Consider the following 23,100-nt stretch of genomic DNA (forward strand, 5'->3'; position numbering starts at 1 on the left):
CTAGAAAAGAACTGAACTTCCCACATATTGGGCCATCTGTGAGCTATAAGCATACTAAATTCCCCCAACAGAAAAAAAAAAAGTCCTCAACATTCTTGCTTAGAAAGTGAGTTTAAACAATTCTGAGATAACAAACTAAATGGTGATTTATAAACTTTCTGCTTACCCCTGGTGACACCTGGGCAACAGCTGAGCTAGGAACCCACATGAGCATCCCCTCCTGGGGAACGAGACCCCCAAATCTCATCTCACTGACCACTCAGATGGCAGAATTCCATTAAAGTTTTCCTTCTTTATTTCTAGGTCATGTAGTTTACAAGTTTTATCATACTGGTGTAGAGTGACAAAAGTAAAATTTAAATACACAATTATGAACAGGCAGCAATATTACAGAAAACAAGATATACACTTTATTGTCCTCTGTAATCATGCTTTAAAAGGCAGAAAATGATTACAATTTGTCTACTGCATATGCTCAGTGCAATTAGTAGCACATCTGCAAAGTATAGTTAAAAAGAGCAAGCTTGCAGATTTGTGCTATACTTTTAAGCTCTTCCCCAGCAACTTACAAAAATAATTTGCAACTGTACTGATCCTTGCGTTACACCTGTGCTTATCAGCATGTCTGATAATCTTCCAATGGTGACTTTTTTTTGGAAAGCAAAAAATATTTTTCCTTACAAGTAAGGTTAATGTAAAACTATTACAAATACTACATCTCTAAAGAAATAAGACAGAATGAGCTAGCGGAGACATTTCACAAGTACATGGAAAGCACAGACAGATGAAGGAGTTCACAGGAGTTACAGTGGATGAAGCAGGGGGTGAACTCCCAGCCTGCCACCTGCTTTGCACTCGAGTGCCCTCAGGCACATTCTTACCAGAACACCCTGGGTGCCACCACTCTGCTCTGACTGCTTCATCTGTCCGTGCCCACGCAGACACACACAAAGACTCTGGAGCTGCAAGGGAACTGTGGCACTGCAGGGAAAGAGCTGCTTTGTTACTACACCAAAAGCTTTCTGTACAATGGTGATCGTGCCGTCATCCTTTAGCAAACTGGTGATCAACTACAAAGTGCAACTGCAAGGAAAATTAAGTTAAAAAAATAGATTACACATCTGATACATACAAAAAGCAAGCCTCCAGTTCAAATGACTGATTTTATTATTTTTCTTCAACAGTGACTTTATTTACTGCCTAATCTTGAAATCCCTGACAAATAAGCAGTTCCACCAATTTACATATTTGCATAAATAGGGATAGCTTGTTGCTTAATATATTAAAGACTGAGTGAAGTACTACCTGCACAGAAAGTTCAGCACTGCAACATTGTAGCACAGAAACGTTTTTAGCATGAAACAACCTTTCAAAAAATATCAATACACTTCATTTTCTTTCAAAAACTGAGGCCATGCTTCTTTCAAATGAAGCTCTTCTGCTACCAATACAGATCTGATTTTTAAAGCATCAGTATTTTTCAATAGCAAATGACTGTAATTTTACATTCAAGATACAGCACACTTCTATCAGTGAATCTCAGAGTTTAAGATAGTCTGTATTTAAATAATCTATACGTTACATATAAAAATACACATCTCTACCATAAATGAGGTCTTGTCTTTTTCCAAATGTCCCGGCCTTGGCCAACTGCCCTTGCTGTAGGTCTTATTCACGTTAAGTTCCTACACCAGGGGACACATTCACCCAGCAAATTTTGCCACAATCTACTCAGAGAAGTATTTCCTCAACATACAGTCCTGGAACGCAACTAAAATGCAACTCAAAACAATGTTATGAGCTTTTCCACGATTGTTCAAAACCAGCGTAATTTAAAATTTCATTTAATTTTCTGATTGAGAAATTCTTGAGATTCCAGCCAGCACCATAAGTTTAACTTCCTCACTAAATCTCTGTATTCTGTGCAGCTCCAAGTAAGCTCATTTCAATTTCAAGTCCTTATACTAACAGGTGACTGGAGAAAAGCTTCCATTAATCAGTTTATATTTCAAATGCAAACACATCTGTTTATTTCCACATGCAATAACAGCCCACGTTTACTAAAAGGCTGAATATTCTAATACTGAGATGCCAACAGGTAAATTTGTGATTGGGTCCACTACACCATAGCAGAGCTACATTTGTTTCCTTAAGGGAGAGCCCCTGTCCTTACTGTTTAAGAGAACAGAAAACTACCTATTTCAAGATATTAATCAGAGGAGTTATAAATCACTGCTCTGATTTATGCATTTTTTAATTTACTTTAATCTCACTTAGCCAAAAAGGAAAACTGTTACCTCGTTACAATGGCAAACCTGTCATGCCTAAGAACATGGATACAAAAAGCAGTGTATGTGTGCCTGTTTCTTTCAACTGTTTCTACCTGGTTAGAAGTTTCACAGCTCTCTTAGCATGACAGTGTCCCCTAACTGTTAAATTATTAAATTCATAATTAAGGCTATTCATATGCATAGAATAAGGGCTACCATAGTGATAAGTCCAGCAAAGAGAACTCACCAGCTTTCAGAATTGTTACAGAACTGGGGTCTTTTTGTACCAAGCCAGGTAGATATGCCTACACTTCTAAAATTTTAATCCTTTCTGTCCCAAAACTCATATCTATATTTAAAAAAAACAAAAAAAACCCAACACATTAAACAGGTAAGTTTCCTTGCTGTCATGCAGAACATAAAATTGTCCATTTCTTCATTAAAAACAAGGCAAAAAAATGCTCTGTTAGCTACAGGAATACAACCTTGGTGAAACAAACCAATGTAAACCTCAGAGTAATACTGTGGGGGGAAAAATTCCACAACAGTTGTGTGTGTAACTACTGTTACTGTTTCCAGGACCTAGAAAAAGTTAAGTCAGCTATTTAGGGCTACTCACAGGAACAGTGGGAATTTCAAAACTCAGAATTTTCAAGAAGTAACTTTTTCTGAGGAGACAAGTAATAGGACACAGTAGACAGCACTTGGGCTCAGTTTTGCAGCCTTTCTGTCTAATGTCTATCAGTTTTGGTAAAGAGACACACAGTTTTAGGCAGAAAGACCAAATATTGAATACATGGATAATTTTTCTTTTATGCTGCAAGACATTCATTTTAATGATAAAAACAGGCATGATGGAGAAATATTTGCCACTGTCTCAGAGCCAACATCTGAATGAGATATTTCAGAATAAATACAGATAATAAAGATTTGTGTGAGCATTCAACTACTTTTAGGTGAAAAAAAGATTGTATCTTAATTTCACTACACACTCCACAAATATCTATTACTAAAACTTAATACACATGGTCCAGAATTTGAATTGGCACAATTTAAAACTCAAAACATGAAAGAGCTCTTTCTTTAGGAAAAAGAGTGATTTAAATGTAAAGCTTTGTGAGACAAGGTGTATTAAATTTAAAACAACCAAAAGTAGTACCATGATTAGAAAGTCACACCCAGAATATAGATTAAAATCAAGAAATATTGGAGAAACAGAATAAAATTCTGTCTTTGCTGAGGTATGAATAGAAGGTTCCATAGTACAGGATTAACTCTTCCAATGGCAAATCCTTCACATACAAAAAAATCAAACCAAGATTCACTTATCACGTAATTCAAAATTTACACATAATAAAGGCAAGGCAATACTCAGTTATGGCCTGTCAAATATTTACCCCACTAACATTATCTACAGAAGCACTTAACCATTTTGTACACAGTGATTCGTTATGCGTGTTGAAAGGCTTTAGGTTAAAAAAGACTTTATATACAGATCTGTACACAATTCCAACAAACATACTCCATCTCCCAGTGGAATTCTTAAAGCAAGATACCTGAGGTTTCTCAATATCTTCAATTTCTCTATCACAAACCTAAATATACATTTCAGATTTTACAAAAAGACACCTCCCTGGAATATGTGCATTATCTTTTAAAAAATTATAGCTTTAAGGAGCTGAAAAAGACTATCTCCATCTGAGAGACTTCATTTTCAGCCCTGCACATTTAGGAACGTCCTTCCACTCAAGGACATTCCAGTTGACTGAGGGGCAGAAAAACATTGGGGTGCACGCCATCCATGCAGACTCCGTGGGGTTGCTGCTGTCTGAGGAAGGTCAGGAGCAGCACCTCAGTAGGATGCAGTACTGCCTCCAGCCAGTGAGTATCTGAGGAGGAAAAGAAATAGTTACTGTATCTTTCAGAAAGTTGTTCTGTGACAAGCAGCAACTACAAGGTGTTCTGGTTTATGCTGTTGAAGTTCCAGCTGTTCTCCTCACAGAACGACACCCAACACTGTTTTTCTAACAAACAGCAACAATCTGTGTTCCTGTGTTATTGAAAAAATGCATCATGATTTAAGAGTTCTCTATATTGGGTGCAAAATTTTCTGATTCACACTTTCCTACTTTGGCAAGTTTATAATCTTTCAAAAATACTACTGGGACAGGAAACCTGCATTTCTTGGTGTAAGCAGATTCTTAATCATCCAAAGAAAGCCGCACACATTTTTATGACTCTAAGTTTTCAGTAAACTTTATGAAACATCAGAGATCAAAACTGGAAGGGGTAAGATAAATGGATTCACTCAAATTACTGGGCAGATCTTCTGAGGGTCCCAATTAATTTATTCAGACAAAATTAGGAAATCGAGTCCTGAGTGATAATAGCAGGAATGAAAATCTCATTCAAAACATGTTGTTGAAGCCATCTTCAGCAGCTGGCTATCAAATTGAGAGGGATTTGCAAGTAGATAAAATAAATTACTTAATGTCATGAAACATACTTCCTGTAGTATTCAAAAAACAAGATGCTATCTTTTCAGAAGCTGCTCAGGTCCTGAAATAGTTTTGTTGGTTTTTTTTTTCCATGAGGGACTAGTACCAAGCTATGGAATGGTTCAAACTCCTTTTTAGCAAGTGGGAATCCCTTCCAGTCACTTCTTTCACTCACTTGCTGGAAGGCCTGCTGCTCCTTATCACATAGTAGCTGAATATCATCCTTGCAATACAAGAAAGTTCATCCAGATGTGACCCATCTACATTGCCTATGAATATTTCCTTCTCCAAAGACATATAGAAGTTTGGGCCTCCACTGTTACAGTAAGACATTATGACCAAGAAAAACACCTACAGTCCAAGAAAGCAAAACAGAAGGAAAAAAATGCTGAATATAAAGGGTATAGGTATATATAGGGTTCTGAAATCTTATCCCCGGGGATGGAAACAAGGAGCGTTGCTGTCCTGTAAGGAATGAGCAAGATCACCTCAGCACCCTCAAAGGAAGTGCCTGTCTCCACAGGGTCATTTTTTCAGCTTCAATTTCAGCATTTTCAGTCTTTGAGGTTCCCAGTTTCAGAAAGGCCTGTATCAGGCTGACAGAAATTTGACACCAAGATACTGGACTGAGGAAAGACTGGGGTCATTTTTGGAACCCCTAACGGAAACAAACAGCGATGGAAGTTCCAAGAACTCTTCTTCAAGCCTGTCAGGATCATTTGGAAGGCAAATCAGGGCATCTGGCATCAAGGAGTGGCCTTTCAGCACTAGAGATGCTGGCTGGGCTTCATGCTTAACAGCCTTTGCTTGCAGATTTCTTGGTGCTGATTTTTACTGAACAAACAAGTGTCAGGCTGGCAGTCGTGTGCCTTAACTTCAGAGGTGTGAATTCCAGAACTTTACCAAGATGTGGCACTATAAGGGAGACACCTGCTCAGGGCAATCTTTTTCAAGGTAAGAGCCCATGACTAATCATTGCCATTCTTTTTTGTACCACTGAACCTGGAAGGTATAAGATTCACAACACCTCTGGGGTCCTGGATTCAAGGTAACATTTTAAAGCCTCTTCAAGCAGTAATTTTGAAATTTATACCCCTGCTCTCTTCTTGTGTAGCATTTAAAAGAATGGAAAACTCTGTGTTTGTTAAGAGTTTATTCCTAACCCAGGCTGTTAGAAAATATCTTGTGAAAATTGGCTATTTGAAATAATGCTAAACATTGGTTCTGGAAGTACCACCAAAAGGTTGTCCAGACTGTCTTTAATGAATAGACAAGGAACCACTTATTTTGTGACTGAAAGAAACAAACTAACTGAACTGCTCATGCATTGAGAGTAAAGAAATTAAGAATGGCATCCTTGGCAATATACACCCAGACAATAAAAAAAAGTTAATGTCCCTTACAGGAACTGCAGAGGGAAAAGGCTGTCCAGCCTCATTTGACACACAACATGCACACTAACATGATAAACATACGTATGAGCTATTCACCTCAGGCTAGAAATTAGAACTGATTATATGATTAGGGTTGGTTTTTTTTTCTACTAAGCAAATATGACTGTACAAAACAAGTGGGGTTTTTCTCTATTATAAAAAGAAATTAGCTCTTTCAATTTAATGCTAGTCAAATATTTATAGAGTCGGTAGAATTTTCTCACAGTGGAATTTTCTCAAACCGTAACTGAACCAGTCCTCAGGACCTATTCTGAGAAGTGGTGTCAAAACACCATTGTAAGCTCTCCAACAAAACAAAGGACAGTCTGGTGCCTATGGAAATAGCAGCCTGCATATGGCCTAGGACCTGCAGCCTGCATATGGAGGCGATGACAAAGATAATGACAGAAGAATGGAGGTCCATTCCTCTTGCTCAGTCTGATATGTCACAACTCCACTTACTCATCTTTTTGAAATGATTCTTTAAGTGAAACAGGCTGATAAAACCAGGAGATGTGATGGAGGGATTTGGCAGCTTCACTGACACCAAGCCTAACATGCTGGCTAGCCCAATGCTGGATTCTTTCCTTCTCCTATTCTCCTTCCCTCTCTCACTCTCTTTTTGTTCCTAAAACCATTAAGTAACACAAGGCCTACTATCATTTTTTCAAGGTCATGCAGCTTGAAAATATATGCATTGTGAAGTTTATAATCAAAGTATCAGGCTTTATGATTGCACAGCTTCAGCACATATTTTTAGGGCTGATTTCCTCTATAATACTCAGTAAAACTAATGTTCAAACACAGACCTTGAGTGCCATTTCATGTTAATCTGATCAACGGGTATCTGATGGTTGAGCATTTCCTTGGACAGTAACATTTTTATCTTTCTCCCTGGAAGGGCCAGCTCTGAGGCTAAGGTTGGATCCAAGGGCACCTATGCTCTTCTCTGAGGGGGAATTTAGGGGATCCAATCTGAATCTCCCTGGGCTGCCTAATTCAGATTGTGACAAAGTTTCTTACCTCTGAAGCCTCTGCACAAGGTGTGACACCATGTTATCAGCAATGCCTGGACAAGCCTCTTCAGCTAAATAAATAGACTTTCTCAGTTCTTCTATGGAATCTGTGTTACCACCACACTCTTCACTCTTCTCTTTCAACTGAAAGAAAAATAGGAAGATCTATATTAAGAGATTCGTTAAGTATTTCTATAAACAATATAATGCAAAAGCATGTTAGGAAGTGACCACCAGTGTTCACAACGTCAGGATTTGACTTCCATTATATACCCCTGCATCCTGAAGACATTTTTCATTGTAAAGTTAGTCTTTGCATTAGTTATCAGGCTGTCATTCATCTTCACAAGTTTTCAGCCATTCACATACCCTTCACAATGTGCTTGCATTAAAAAAGCTACAACAAAGTATCCCAAGATATAGATATCTTAGAAAGTCTCTTGACTCTGTAGAACTTGAGGTAAGGAACAATAAGGTGAGTGCCTGTGGGTCAAAATCAGGGGGAAGGCCAACAAGACTGACATCCTGGTGTGAGTCTGTTATAGGCCACCCAACCAGGATGATGAGAGTGATGAATTATTCTACAACCAGCTGGCAGATGTCTCAAAATCACAAACCCTTGTTCTCGTGGGTGACATTAACCTGCCAGAATATCTGCTGGGACTTCCACACAGCAGAGAAGAGGCAGTCTAGGAGATTCCTGGAGCATGTAGAGGATAATATGCTGCTCCAGCTGGTACATGAGCCCTACCAGGGATGGGTCCCTGCTGGACCTTCTGTTTACAAACAGAGAGGGGCTGGTGGGAGGTGTAGTGGTTGGAGGCCATCTGGGGCACAGTGACCGTGAGATAAGAGTTTTCAATACTCAGGGATGCAAGGAGGGCCAACAATAAAATCTCAACACTGGATTTCCAGAGGGCAGATTTTGGCCTTTTCAGAAGACTGATTCAGAGAGTACCCTGGGTATCAGACCTTGAAAAAAAAACAAGGGATGGGCATACTTCAAGGAGCAAGTGTTGAATGCACAGGAACAGGCTGTCCCCATGTGCCGAAAGGGAAAATGACTGGTCTGGCTGAACAGGGAGATACAGAAGTAAATTCAGGTTAAAAAGAGAGCTTACAGACTACGGAAAAAAAGGGCTGGCTACTTAGGAAGAGGTTAGGAATACAGTCAGGTCATGTAGTAAGAAAACTAGAGACAAAGGCACGATTTGAATTTAATCTTGCCACTTCCGTCAAGGGTAACAAAAAGTCTTTCTATGGATACAGCAACAACAAAAGGAGGGGCAGGGAAAACCTCCGTTCTTTGTTGGACATGGGAGGAAACAGTTGCCAAAGCTGAGGAACAGGCTGAGGTATTTAGCAGTTTCTTTACCTCAGCTTTCAACAGTAAGACAGGTTGTCCTGAGGGTAGCTGGCTTCTGGGGCTTGTAGACAAAAATAAGAGGCTGAATACCCCCCTCTAATCCCAGAGAGAACAGTTTGTTTGCTGAGCCACTTGGATCCTCACAAATCTATGGGACGAGACGGGATGCACCCCAGGGTGATGAGGGAGCTGGCAGAAGAGCTCATCAAGCCTCCCTCTATCATCTACCAACAGTCCTGGCTCACTGGGGACATCCCAGATGATTGGAAGTTGGCAAATGTCACACTAATCCACAAAAAGGGACAAAAGGAGGACCGAGGAAACTCCAGGCCTGTCAGCCTGACCTCAGTGCCTGGCAGGGTTATGGAGCAGATCATCCTGGGGGTAATCACACAGCACCTACAGGATGGACAGGGGATCAGACCCAGCCAGCACAGGTTTAGAAAGGGCAGGTCCTGTCTGACCAACCCAATGTTCTTTTATGCTCAGGTGACCACCTGGGAGATGAGGGGAAGGCTGTGGATGGAGTCTACCTGGACTTCAGCAAAGCTTCTGACACTGTCTCCCATAGCATTCTCCTGAAAAAGCTGTCAGCCCAGGGCTCAGACAGGAGCACTCTGCTGGGTTAGGAACTGCTGGAGGCCCCCAGAGAGTGGTGCTGAACGTAACTGATGCAATTGGCAGCCGCTCACCAGTGGTGTCCCCAGGGACCAGTGCTGGGCCAGTTCTCTTTAATATCTTTATTGATGATTTAGATGAGGGCATTGAGACTACCATTAGCAAATTCACAGATGACACTAAGCTGGGGGGGGAGTGTGGATCAGCTGGAAGGCAGGAGGGCTCTGCAGAGGGACCTGGACAGACTGGAGAGTTGGGCTGATTCCAATGGGATGAGGTTCAACAAGGCCAAGTGCTGGGTCCTGCACTTTGGCCACAACAACCCCATGGGGAGCTCCAGGCTGGGCACAGAGTGGCTGAGAGCAGCCAGGCAGAAAGGGACCTGGGAGTCTGGATTGACAGGAAGCTGAACATGAGCCACCAGTGTGCCCAGGTAGCCAAGGAGGCCAATGGCATCCTGGCCTGTATCAGGAACAGCGTGGCCAGCAGGTCCAAGGAAGGGATTCTGCCCCTGTACTCAGCGCTGGTGAGGCCACACCTTGAGTCCTGTGTCCAGTACAATCATTGTCCAAGTTCCACATTTAGCAATAGTTTATCAGTGTATGTTAGGGCACCCTCCTGAGGGTAACTCAGGACTCAAAACCAGGAAATCAATAGGACTGTATGTGTGTACAACACCTGAGGTACAACCACATGTTGTAATAGTTTTTATAGCTGTCTTCTGTGCCAAAGGTGTAGAAGCCTCCATGACAACAAAAATCTCTGGCCAGCTTTGTTCTTTTTGGAGGAGTTCCATGGAGTAACTCACTAACTTAGCCAGCAATAATTCTTGAAGGTGCAAGCATCTGTGGTTTGAATGCTAAATAAATGGACCACATCAAACAAAATGTAAGATGGCAGAGACAGTAGCCATCCCCCTAAGAAAAAGGAAGTCTTGTATGAAATTATGAAACAGTCAGGAAAGGCTGGGGCAATCACAGAATGGTTTGGGTTGGAAGGGACCTTAAAGATCATCTGGTTCCAACCCCCTTGCACGGGCAGGGACACCTCCCACTAGATGGGGTTGCTCAAAGCCACATCCAACCTGGCCTTGAACACTTCAAAGGAGGGGAAGCCACAACTTTCCTGGGGAACCTGTGCCACTGCCTCACCAGCTTCACACCAAAGAATTTCCTCCTAATGTCTAACCTAAACCTACCCTCTTTCAGTTTAAAGCCATAACCCCTTGTCCATCACATGCCCTTGTGAAAAAGTCCCCTGCTGTTTTGTCATTTTTTTGTAGGCCCCCTTCTGGTACTGGAAGGCTGCTAATAAGGTCTCCCCAGAGCCTTCTCTCTTGAGGCTGAACAACCCTGACTCCACCAGAAGTTGCATGGAAGAGGAGACTAAACTGTGAACCAAACAGCAGATACCAGACCAAGAATCTTCTCCCATAGCATTCAAAGATAGAAAAAATAAGTATGTAAGGAAAAAAAATTTCTGTAGCATCTACATGCTATAGAGATGAAAGTAAATGGCAGTAAGGATTACAGTGATAAAAGTGTTGCAGCAGTGCTAGAGAAACCATATATGCACAGAGATCAGCAAGCATCAGTTGAAAGAAAGGCCTTGCAAATGAGAAATCAGGAAGCAAGAAAGGCAAAGAATGAAACTGAAGCTAGTTAGCAATACCATGGGAAGGAAGACCCAGATCAGAAACCTCTAGAAGACAGGAAATAATGGTGGAGAGAAAGTGAAAAATAAAAGAAAAGTGGAGGATGGATAGTAGAAGACACTGAATGCAGGACCTACATCATGGTTAGTACTGGAAAATGAAAAGGAAGAGTTAAAGGAGATGCACAGAAACCAGCAAAAATGTTAGGGAGATGGAAGGGTAAGGAACTGAAAGACAGTTCTCAAACAGGTGAAGGTAATACATAAAGAACTGCAATGTAGGATGTCAAAAAATCCCTGCTTAAACTGTTCCTCCATTTTACATGTGAATATGACAGACTGACTTTAAATAATAGTCTGAATAACCAATACAGAGATCATCCCTTAAATAAGTTTAATTGCTTTCCTGCACACAATATTCTTTATAAACAGCATAGAAAATTTGATTATAATCCCCTGAAGCAGAACTTCTATTCATTAGAACAGAATTAAGATAATGTCCCTCTATTAAAATAATTTCTCCAAGTTACAATGATTGAAAACATTTCTTTAAAAGAACTTCACATCATAGCTAAGGTGAGAGGTGAGTTTTTGGTTTTTAGATTTCTATCACCTTTTTAAAATAATCCCATCTTCATAACTATCTGGCTTCCCTTTCACATAATCTTTTAGAGTTATTTTTAAGTGTTTTGAAAAAAACAAATATAAAAAATAAAAAACTGCGAACAAAGTGATGTGAATGTGAACAAAGTACAGTTTGGAACACTGAAATCCAAAAGTAAAATTATTGTTGATTTGGTCCACAGCTACATCTTGGAACACTGAAAAGCTTAAAATTTGTAACAGATAAAATAGCAGATTAAGAGATAAAGCAGTGTCAAAAACCAGAATGCTACAATCCAAACATTTACATGTCTTTTTGTTTTTCATGTTCATTGATTTAGGTCAGCATGGCTGATGCTGCTATCGTGCATACACGTTATTGTTAGAAGCAAGCCAGATGTCTCAAAAGCAGACATGCATGAAAGCACAGGGTACAGCTAGAACTGTAACACATCAAGTTCCAAATGAGTAGTAGAAAACAATGTCATTCACCCTGTTTTTATGTTTTTAAGAGACATAAATCCTACAACTGTTGAGTTGCAAAGCAGTAACTTACCTCTGCAAATAATGGGGATATAACGGTAGAAAGGCATTGGGATAGAGGCCTCTTTGGGATATCCTTTTCCTTTAAAGAAAACAAAATTATGACCAATTTTAGTTCTGAAAAAAAAAATACTCATTGTTTTCTAATTAAAGAAAAAAATAGTCCAAACACACTACACCTAGTGAAAAATCTGTTTCTATGCATATACAAATTTATAAAATGTTCTACAATGGACTATTCCAAAGTGCTGTAGAAATTGAAGGCTGTGGCACCTCAAACCCATGCAAGCTCAAAGGTTTGAACAAAAGAACAACAGCAAGAACAAACAAACAAAAAACCGAACTCAAACCCCACAATCCTGCTGAGCATATACTAAATTACAGATGCACTGAAACTTACCAAGTTCCTCCAACAACACAATATTTTAATTATATTTCTCTAGTTCTGTTAAGAGCACAAACACAATTTTCAAAACCAGGGTAGCAACCATTTTCCCCAGCCATACAAGCTGCACAAAACACAATGAAGCAGCTCCTAAACATTGTTTATTCTGAGTTTTGAGCTTGTTTTTTGGGTTTTTTTTTCCTTTGGATACATGCACATTCTATTCCTTGCTACATTGCAGTCTTTTTTCCTAAAAGACCAGAATGACTTCTCCAAAACCCCAGCCTAGCTTTGTACTGGGCTAGTTTAAGTTTACTTTATAGAAGGAAGATTTTCATACCACAGTATTGCCTGGTCTTCCTCCTGTGGAAATATTTCATGACGTACAAAAATATTTTGGTATAGGGAAAAGACACATTTATGGAATACTTAAACTTCAAAACTTACTCAAATTCCTTTTTAAAGGCAACTGCAAAATATCCATTTTTAGCAAAAGTTCTGAATTTTTTTTACACATGAAATGCTTTTAAGGTATAAAATAAAAGTCACCCTGCTAAATTATTAAAGTAAGAATTATCTCCTTGCATCACAGAGTCAATATTTTGAGCACCTTATTTCTTTGCAACTCCAAAGGCTGAGCTGCTCCGTTCTCTAGATTCTTGGGGTCTTTTTCCCTTATTGTAAAGATCCACTCTCCTGAATCACTCCCACCTGAAGCCTGGCCATCTTCACTTCAAGGGAAGAGAAAAAAATAGAAAAAGTTTTATTACCTACATGTTTTGGTCCATGGTCATTCAATATACATGCTAAACACAAAAACTACAGTCAAGACCAAAATTAGGATTCTGTTGTGCAAGCTAGTAAGTATAAAAGTATGTATGAAAAGCAATGTAATTTATCTTTTGGGGAAATTCTAAAAATGAAAACAAGAGATGTTCACGAGATGTTATAGTACTTCAAAAGGAAAGAGAGGTGTAAGAAATTGGAAACATTTTCTCAGGTTACATAAACAAGTAACACAAAATGTTACTAAAAATTGCTATCTTAAAACTAGCTCTAGCAGAGTATTTCAAATCAGCAGGGATAGGGGAAAAAAATGAAAGACTTAATTCACTTTTTTGCCCAGAAAAACAGCTAAGACACTAGCTTAGAACACCTTTGAGGAAGACAGTTCATCCTCAGCCTGTTAGCAAGGCGAATTTCCCAGTGCAAAAAAACTGGACAAAAAAAGTGCAGAAACAGAATTACTTTAACAAACTACATTATTATTTATCAGCCTTCTGCCTCAGCTTTGTGAATGGCATGGTGGTTTTTTTCTGTAGCTCCTAGTAAGTTAAAAGAACAGAAATAGTTATGCTGACAGTGATCAGACACTGCATTACATTTCTCCTCTCACTACCATACACATCCTTCTCTAAGTTCATTTCTTTGTGATCTGGAATTAAGAGCAATTTTCAGGAAAAACATCAGTTAAAAGGACATCTAGTGGTCACATTACAAAAAGGTCTTAGCAATGCCTACCAAGTCAAAAGGCACATGAGCAGAGCAAGAAAATTCTCCAGGACTTCTCCTTCAAGTCACAGAGAACTTGTAGCTGTCTCTGAAAGAGGTTTGGCTACCTTAGCAAGGTGACCCTACAAAAATATTCTCAGTTCATACAGTTAGGATTCCAGTCTGCCAAATCAACTCAACTCTTGTATTATATCTAACACAAGGGCTGCTGGGGAAGGAGAGGAGGGGAAAGCAAGCCTAGAAATAATGTTAAATTGTCACAAGCACTGAGTAACCATTCTGGTTCCACCACTCTCAGATGTCAAACTATCAAAGTTGGTCTGATATTCCACAGGAACAATGAACTGTAACCTCAATATTCAGTTTGTAACTGACTAGAGACCAATTTTAAACTAGTAATTTACTTCACAAATCAAATATGGCTTTGGGTTAGAATTATGATCAGCAGAAGGCATGAAGCCATCAATAATATAGGACAAATATACAGCTGTAATGGCAGCCAAGAAATTATAACCAACCTGATGCTTGCCATCAGCCCACAGACTGGAACTGCAGAGAACATTGTTTTATTTATTATGAGGAATTTAATCCATTTGTGAATAAATTGAGGCAATTCTTTCACTTGATTTTTCAAGGCACGTAATCAGATGATGCCCACTATTTTCAAAATTACTTTTAGATGAACAAACTTAAGCTTTAGCTGAGTCAAATATTTGTAACTTGTTTTCCTAAAAAAAAACAAACAACAACAACCCAAATGCTCATGAACCTACTGAACAGTTCCATCAAAATCTGGAGAGAAGTAAGAAAGAAGAGAAATCTTCTGAAAGAAGAGAAGTCTGGAAATATTTACATTACTTCTCCCTTTACAAAAATAATTTGGCAGTTCATGATGATAATGCTGTAACAGACCAACCCTTCCGGAAGGATACACAGAAAACAATGAAAAAAAAGAAAAAGAAAAAACCAAAACAACTCCAAAAAAAACCTAGGCAGTATGGTTTGTACCCCAAAACCCTATTGTCTTGAAAGCATTGTCCACAAACCATCATATGCAAGGATATGCTTCTGCTTGTTCACTAAGGTAGCCAAAATGAGGGACAAAATGCCACCAAAGAGCCAACTGCCCTCCTTAGGTGGCCATGTGCACATACCAGGAAAGTGCATGTGGCCACTGCTACCTGTCTGCATAGGGTGAGGCCCAAACTCTACTTGCCTGACAGAAGCAGAAGCCTTTTGTATAGGAAGGACCCTAAACCCTATATAAAAGAGAAAGACCAGAAGAGTTGTTCTCAGTGACTTATTTGCATGAAATCCCTCCCTCACAACACCAAAATCAAGATTTCACTACTTTACCAAGGCTGTTCAACTGAAAAGATGTAAATAAAGATCTAAACAAGGAAGGTACATGCCAAAAATAACTACTTCACTCATATATTTACAAAGGATATTTTACCAACTCATTGTACTTACGTATCTGAGTCATCAGAACTGGAGTCATCATGACTTTGTTCAGATTTCCATCTCTTGTGCCTATCAATAAGGTCAGTCAGGTAGGAGGTTTTCTTTGAGTTTCGTAAAATAAATTTATGTTTTAAGAGCTCTTTTGCAGTAGGTCTCTTGAAAAAAGAAGAAAAAAGATTTTTGTATTGTGTTTGAGGGTGTTAAGTGACTCACTATAAAAAGACAAAGAAATCTATACTTCAGTCTTGATACAAATGAGACTTTAAATACATTCAGCATATAAAAACCATAAAAGATGCTGGTGAATATATTGCTCCCTATAAGAAAAGCTGAACTGCACTTACTCATGTAAATCATGTAAACCAGTCAAGTTCTCCACTATACATTAACAAGCACTTGAAACTCACAAAGCCTGGGTCCTTGTTCAAGCAGGCCTCAACAAATTCTTTGAGGGATTTACTGAAATTTCCTTCCAGTGTTGGTGGATTGTTCTTAGGAATGAGGAACAAAACCTTCATTGGATGTAATTCTGAATGAGGTGGCTCTCCTTTTGCAAGTTCTATGGCTGTAATGCCTAATGACCAGATATCTGCCTGTAAGAAGAAATGCTTTTAAGATTAGGTGAGAGAAAGAGAAGAAACAGTGTTGCTTACAAACACAGGTTTTAAAACTTCACTGTAAATTATTACATATGCATATTTTTTATCATCACAGTTTGGTTTATGTGGCTAACCACAAAAATTGCACAGTTCCTACACTGTTTTACTTTACAATAAAAAGCAGTTCTACTTTATTAGTTGTAAAACTTTTTAAAATCAATACTACTGAAACTGGCAATTATAGCTGATCTTGAAACAAAAATAACTTACCTTCGAGTCATATGCTGATTGCTTTATTACTTCAGGTGCCATCCAAAATGGTGTTCCCACAAAAGTATTCCTCTTTATCTGAGTATCTGTTAGTTGTCCTGCTACTCCAAAATCTGCTAGTTTCACTTCTCCTTGTTCAGACAGCAAAACATTAGCAGCTGGAATAAAGAGGAGAAAATAGTGGAAAATAAGACATTTGGCACCAGAACTGTGTTAATTTACACTGCATGAGCTCTTCTGTTACTATTACAATACAAATAAAAATTTACCTTTAATATCTCTGTGGATTTTCTTTTCTGAATGCAAGTAATCAAGTCCTTTGAGAATCTCCCTCAATATTGTAGCAATCTGGGTTTCATCAAGTGAGCCAGGTTCTAGCTAGAAGATGCAAGAAATATTTTAGTTGTGTGTATATGCACATATATGTATATATATGATACAGAGAGAACAGAAATAACACTGTGACTATAAGACTACAAAATGCCTTCTGTCACACCTCAAAACTTCCAATTTGCTAACTTCCTAACATGAGATACAACACAGAATATTCTTGAAAAAAATACATAGTTCTAAACTAGGTGGCCTTATGAACAACAAAAGAAATACTTCATTTATCTAAATCACTCAAAATTCTGTTAAAGGCTCCATAATGACACAATTTTAAGTTATGCTTTTGTGATCAAGTCACAGATATTTACACGATGAAATTGAAATACATTTACATTGTAATCCAATTTTTAACATTACACTGATCTTAGCTTTGCAGCTCCACAGTGACAGGCCTATGTGGACAAAAATCTAGAATCCTGAAAAAAAAAAAAATAAGGCACAGAAGGTACCACATCAATCACAAACCTTGCTACAAACACTGAAAGGGATTTTTGTGAAGCTCTCTTAAACCCCGACTTAAACTGCTAGGCTGACAGACTACTGCATATTAAAAAAAGTTAACTTTTTTCACATAAAACTGAAGGTATAAATCTGCAAATTGTTAGGTTAAAGGTTGCAAGTAATTTGATTCTATTGAGAAGAAACAGCACTGCTATGACCCCACAGATCTTTACAATTGATACACATTCCAAAACCAAGTATGCCATTAACTCTGTAACAGCAGTATAAGATGTTATCTTTCTATAACAGCATTTTTAAAATAGACAATAAATATAAGACGTCTTGTGATTTTGTCTGGGGTTTTATTTGGTTTTTTGCATTGCTTTTTCTAATAGCTAAAGAATAACAATCTGCACTGAATCTTTTAAATTATGATTCAAAACTGTCTACTCCATCCCAGGGGCAGAATGTGGCACTTGATTTTGTTAAAATTCATACGGCTCTTGATTGTGCAGCTCTCTAATCTGTCTCTCTGTAAGTCTCCTTACCCTTGAGGGTGGGAAGAGCTCCTCCTGTTTCTTTGAAATATCTTTTTTAATAACAGACTAAATTGCATTTCTGTGTATTTAGTCTTCAGTGAGACTTCAAACAGAGATGCTTTTGCTTGTTTAGGGATGGTGTTCAAGGGGAAGATACATTCAAATGTATGTATATATGAGGAAGAATTGTGGTGGCAGAATTAAGAGACAGAAAAAAATATTTACAGCCAACTAGTGCTCTTTGGCTGACTGAAGATAAGCTACATAATATTGGAAGCAGTCTATAATGCTAATCTCCCTTCCCTCTACACAAATAACAAGCCTTCTCTCAAGTAACATTTTCCTGTCATTGACAAATACTTTTATTCCTTTACTAGAAAACAACCACTGTCATAAACAAATGACATATTATAGTTTCAGAATTATAAGAAAATAATTAAGTGAGGTAAAACAACAAAACCCATACATGATTTACTTACTAGATCAAGGGCAGAGCCACCACCTAGATACTCCATTATTATCCATAATTTTGTATCCTGAAAAACAGAAACAACAAAAAATTGTACCAAGTTTAAAACAAAATCAGATATTAAATTAATGAGAATTGTTCCATTCTTTTTGTTGAATAAAGAATTTACAATTTTGAAATACTTCTGACATTTAGCTGTTCCTCCAAAATATCTTTGCACTTTTTAAAAGATGTATTATTTTTAGTCCAAACTGATAAGTAATTTATTCTGTCACAAGCTATTTACACAAGTGTGTGTGTTTAAGAAAGTTTAATTCTGTTCCTCTTAATTAACAAGTGGAAAGATACTTCACATTTACCAATGCGTAAGAACACAGACAATGGAAGTTGATTACTTCTAAATAATTGAGCCATATTTTTGATGTCATGCTCAAGCTCATTTCATGGTATCTATTTTTTTATACTGATACTAATATCACTAGGATATAGACAGTATCCAGGGAAGAAATGTCTCTTAACTGCTACCAAAAAGTCGAGTAGCATGGGGAGAGGAAGAAAACCTCTTGCCTTTATGCCAACTAGACCTGGACAAGTATTGTGAGCCTGAGTTCACCAGATTATTACAAAAAAAAAGCAAACCACCTTTTTTTTACTTTTACTTTTTATATTCCTTAGCACATTTTGTAAAATTGTTTTCTGAGACAAGAAGAGATAGACAGGGGCCACTGAATGAAAACAGAGGAGAATGAACATATCTTAAAACTCTGATTATAGACTTTCAGAATACCAAGTAATTATTACATTACATAAAATATATTTCCATTCCTTAGAAAAAAAAAAGTCTTGGTTCTGTTGATTATCTTTATTTGTAGATATACTCCAAAATAGTTCCTTTAATACACCTGACTCCTGTCTACGTTGCATTTAATTTAACATATATTCTTCACATCTGTGTTGTTTTGTTTTCTTGAACTTTCATCTGCCTCTGACCCAAGGAAGAATACTGGCAGATTTTCTCCACTAATGCTAATGCAGCTGATATATGGCATAGAATTCTGGACAACTGTGTTCAAGAAAGTCAAAGGAAATGAGTAATTAAGATTATTTAAGATTATTATAGCAATTTGCTGGCTTTAGCTAGTGAAAAGCTACAAACAACAATGAAAAAATAAAGCTAAGATAGCCTCAAAGGAAAGCTTGGTACATATTACAGGAATGTTTAACACAAGATACACAGCACATCATGCTAAGAAAAAGACTGGACCAACTGATTTCTTCCTGCTGTTCACAGTATCTCATTCTCAAATACACTAAAAGAACCAGTTGGTTCACATTTTCCTTGCAGTACCAGCCTTGGAGTATGTTTTAAAGCAAGGCTATGAATCTACCAGGCACAAATTCAAATAAAATTGCTTCATTAAACATATGGTGAGATGTGTTCAAGTCTGTTAGTTTTACTTCTATATAACAAAGTTTCACAGGACTTTAAAAACGTCAGGGGTGTCTCAGAGCAAGGAGTTCATAAATAGCAACAATATTAATTTACTTTATCCTAAAAAATAAAATTAATGTAAAGAAACAACAACAAACCAGCTCACTGCCAGGGCAGGTTGCAAGTAAGACTACTTGCCTATAAAGATAGGTTAAAGTTTTTAAGAGAAAGTGATAAATGTATTGCAAACCATAACTCTTCCTAAATCCCTCGAGGGATTAGAAAATTTTAGCCCTTAGTAATCACTTAAGTTTTCAGCCATCATTACAGCTGCAGTTCACAGAATTACACAATAGTCATGGTTGGAAAGGACCTTTGAGATCACCAAGTCCAAGTGCAACCATACACACACAAAGAACCCACTAAAAATAACCCCAAACAAACACAACCACCACCATCTGCATCTGTTCCCTCTCTGGTCTCAGAATGCACCTTCTGTAGGTAAATGCACACAGCCCTCCCCACTTCTCTCCACTTACACAAATGACACTATTTTTAGGTAAGACCCTGGATTACAGTTCTGTCATCATCTATTTTTAACACACAGATCTAGCTAACTTTAGATACCTTTCTTCATGAGTCAACTAATACTACTTGACAAACAAGAGTCTTGTTAAAAATATTTTAAGAGATGGAACACATTTTGGGGGGACAAAAGGGAATTATAAAATATAATCTTAGTATCTACATGCAGCATTCTGATAATGCTTACTTTCTGCAGCTACCACAGATATTCCAAGTATTTTTGCTCATCCTGAGAGTCTCTCAGAGTACTGAAATACTTATGTTACTGCTAAGAACTTCTCAGATTTGGCTGTCCCTTCAAGCCTACAGGTCCTAACTTTTCTAGAAGAAGCATGCTTCTGAGAGGTGTTTTACAGTAGTCAATCTCCAGAAATCTTCCTAAACTTGATCAAAATTTTATATACGTACTTTTCTTCAACCTGATAACATCTTTTAAAGCTGCATGAAATTCCCTACACATTCAAATTCTGTGTACCTGCAAAACTTACTTTTAATAGTAATTTGAACCCAAACATATCTACTGTATCACTGTTTCTTATTTCAGTGAAAATGCTTGGGTGGAAAAGAATAAGGTACAGCAAATAGATTTCTTTGGTCCACTCAAAACCAGAACTACCCACACACAAAAAAAAAATCCAACCCATGAAGTAAATAAGACATTTTAACTATTTGTTTAATTCATATTCTACCTTGCCTTGCTTGTACTTCTCACATTCTTCTGTATCTATTCCCCACTTTTCCTCTCAAACGGAACATCTAAAGCTCAAAATTTTCTCCTAAAGCCTAATTAATAATTATATATTACATACATTTATTTTGTAAAGAAGATACTTTGCTATCATATACTGAGACAAGCAACATCCAATTCTCCATTTTAAGGTCTGAAATAAGACTAGATCTCTTTCAATCATCAGTCACAACTCTGCATTGAATTTTCTTCCAAATACAGTGAAACGATGGTGAGTCACCAACCCAAGTTTAGGATTATTATTTCTTTATAAACACAGATAAGCACATTAATGAAGGCACATGGAACATTTTATTTTTCACAGTAGGAACAAGGTTTTCCTCTAGTGCCATGAAACTGAGGAATAGCTTTGGCATATAAAAGCAGCCCTGCTACAGAAAGGCAGAGTTTCTCTAAATTCCTTCCAAACCAGCTTGCTCTCTTTAAGGTCTGAAAACTTCCAGTTTTACCTCTGGAACCACACAAAAACTTTACAATAGAAGTTTTACCTTTATTGAGTCACTGTAATGCTATTAAAGTATTTTTTTTTAACTGTAATTTTAATAGGTGAAGATATTCTCCCAACATACAAAAATCAAGGACTATATACCTAAAATTCAAAGACTGCGCAAAAAAAAAAAAAAAAAAAAAACAAAAACAAAAACAAACCAAAAATAAACAAACCCAAAACTCTACTCCAGAGTCTCAGAAACACATTTTAACTGAAATCAGAGATATGCAAAAGACATATACAGAAGTAATCAAGATTAAAATGTTTGGTTTTAAGTCCTTACAGAGTTAATGAAACATCTGAGTAAACATGGAGGGCCTGTCTTTAGAGATGCTTTGTATACTTTTACTATTTTTTACAAGAAGAATGTGCTTGCACATTTCTTAGCACTGTGATATTCCATAGGAAAGACTTACTTAGAGCAATCAAGCCACAGGATATATTCATGAAAATGTTTCTAAATGACCTAAATCACCACACCTTTATTGAGGGAAGGGGAGTTTGCAGAAAACATAACACATATATGAAAGAGAAGGACAAGAGGACTCAAAAGAGCAACACGTGACCTGTACAGTAATTTCTAATTTAACCAAAATCTTAAATCAAGGAAGTCAATGCATGTAATTTGAAAACAATAGTACAACAGTGACCATACATTTATTTCTAAGTGAACTAAAATTTCCTTGCATCTACTGTGAGAATTTCCTACCTTGAATTTACTGTGAGAAAGGGTATGTCCTACCTTAAATTTGAGGAACACAATTAACAGCAGAATAGAGTGTATTAATAAATAAGTATAAAAGACTTTCTTTCCTTTTTCTGTTGAAATAATAGATTTGCTAATCAAAATAAGAACTTGGTCCAGTTGAACTATATACTAAAAGTTTTACCATCGCTGGATTAATAGAAAAACCTAAGGCATTGAAAAACAAACAGAATACACTGGACAGAATCTCAACTGACCTGAAAAGTACAGACAAGTTCCAAAACTGATAAACATTGCACAATGTAATGTGTGGTATTTCGTTTGTGTAAAAATTTTCAATTTAACTTGTACAAATGACAAAGTAATACAGGTCAGAAAGAGAGACTTATGTTTCAACACTGGTATAAATCTAGTATTGACATTCATACTGATTCTCCAGCATGAGAAACCAGATAAAAAGAACCTTGAGATATACAATGTATGCAACAGGAAAACACCTCTAAGTTACATTTCTGCTACAGATTGTTACTACTGCTCACTGAAACTTTACGGCTGTTAACTTCACAGATAAGAACACCCAGGGAAGCCTTATAAGAGTACAGTTTTACACCTGGGGAGCGAGAGGCTGGAGAGCAGCCCTGTGGAAAGGGACCTCTGGGTTCTGGTGAACTGCAAGTTGCACATGAGCCAGCAGTGTGCCCTGGCAGCCAGGAGAGACAACTGAGCCCTGGGGTGCATCAAGCACAGCACTGCCAGCCAGTGGAGGGAGGCAACTCTCTCACTTCACTCTGCACTGGTGTGGCCCAGTCTTGAGCACTGTGTCCAGTTGTGGGTTTCACAGTACAGGAAGGACATAGAGCTACTACTGAGTGTCCAGAGGAGGGCTCGAGGCTGGTGAAGGGTTTAGAGGGAAAGCCATAGGAGAAGTGGCTAAAGGCACTGGGTCTGTTCAGCCTGGAGAAGAGGAGACTGAGGGGAGACCTCATGGCAGCTCACTGCTTCATCACTAGGGAAGGAGGAAGAGCAGGCACTGCACTGGCCTCTTCTCTCTGGCAACCAACAACAGAGCC

At 37.9% G+C, this 23,100-nt stretch overlaps 1 protein-coding gene across 4 annotated transcripts in view; it reads right to left on the reverse strand.

Annotated features, from left to right (window-relative positions):
- Positions 1-272: 272 nt before the first annotated feature.
- Positions 273-23,100, reverse strand: part of STK24 (serine/threonine kinase 24) — a 49,846-nt gene continuing 27,018 nt past the window's right edge. For 2 of the 4 annotated variants that reach the window (XM_071742313.1, XM_071742342.1), the window contains 9 exons: positions 18,080-18,136; positions 16,500-16,608; positions 16,231-16,388; positions 15,769-15,954; positions 15,371-15,516; positions 12,996-13,116; positions 12,014-12,082; positions 7,225-7,361; positions 1,145-4,159 (listed from right to left, as the gene is read on the reverse strand). In XM_071742313.1, the coding sequence (XP_071598414.1) occupies positions 4,123-4,159; positions 7,225-7,361; positions 12,014-12,082; positions 12,996-13,116; positions 15,371-15,516; positions 15,769-15,954; positions 16,231-16,388; positions 16,500-16,608; positions 18,080-18,136 (1,020 nt within the window). In that variant the 3' untranslated portion in view covers positions 1,145-4,122. Of the gene's footprint in view, positions 4,160-7,224; positions 7,362-12,013; positions 12,083-12,995; positions 13,117-15,370; positions 15,517-15,768; positions 15,955-16,230; positions 16,389-16,499; positions 16,609-18,079; positions 18,137-23,100 lie in introns of all 4 variants that reach the window. The other 2 variants (XM_071742332.1, XM_071742321.1) reach the window with 2 other exon arrangements.

The sequence above is a fragment of the Heliangelus exortis genome, chromosome 1 (assembly GCF_036169615.1).
Source record: "Heliangelus exortis chromosome 1, bHelExo1.hap1, whole genome shotgun sequence".
NCBI classification, from domain to species: Eukaryota; Metazoa; Chordata; class Aves; order Apodiformes; family Trochilidae; genus Heliangelus; species Heliangelus exortis.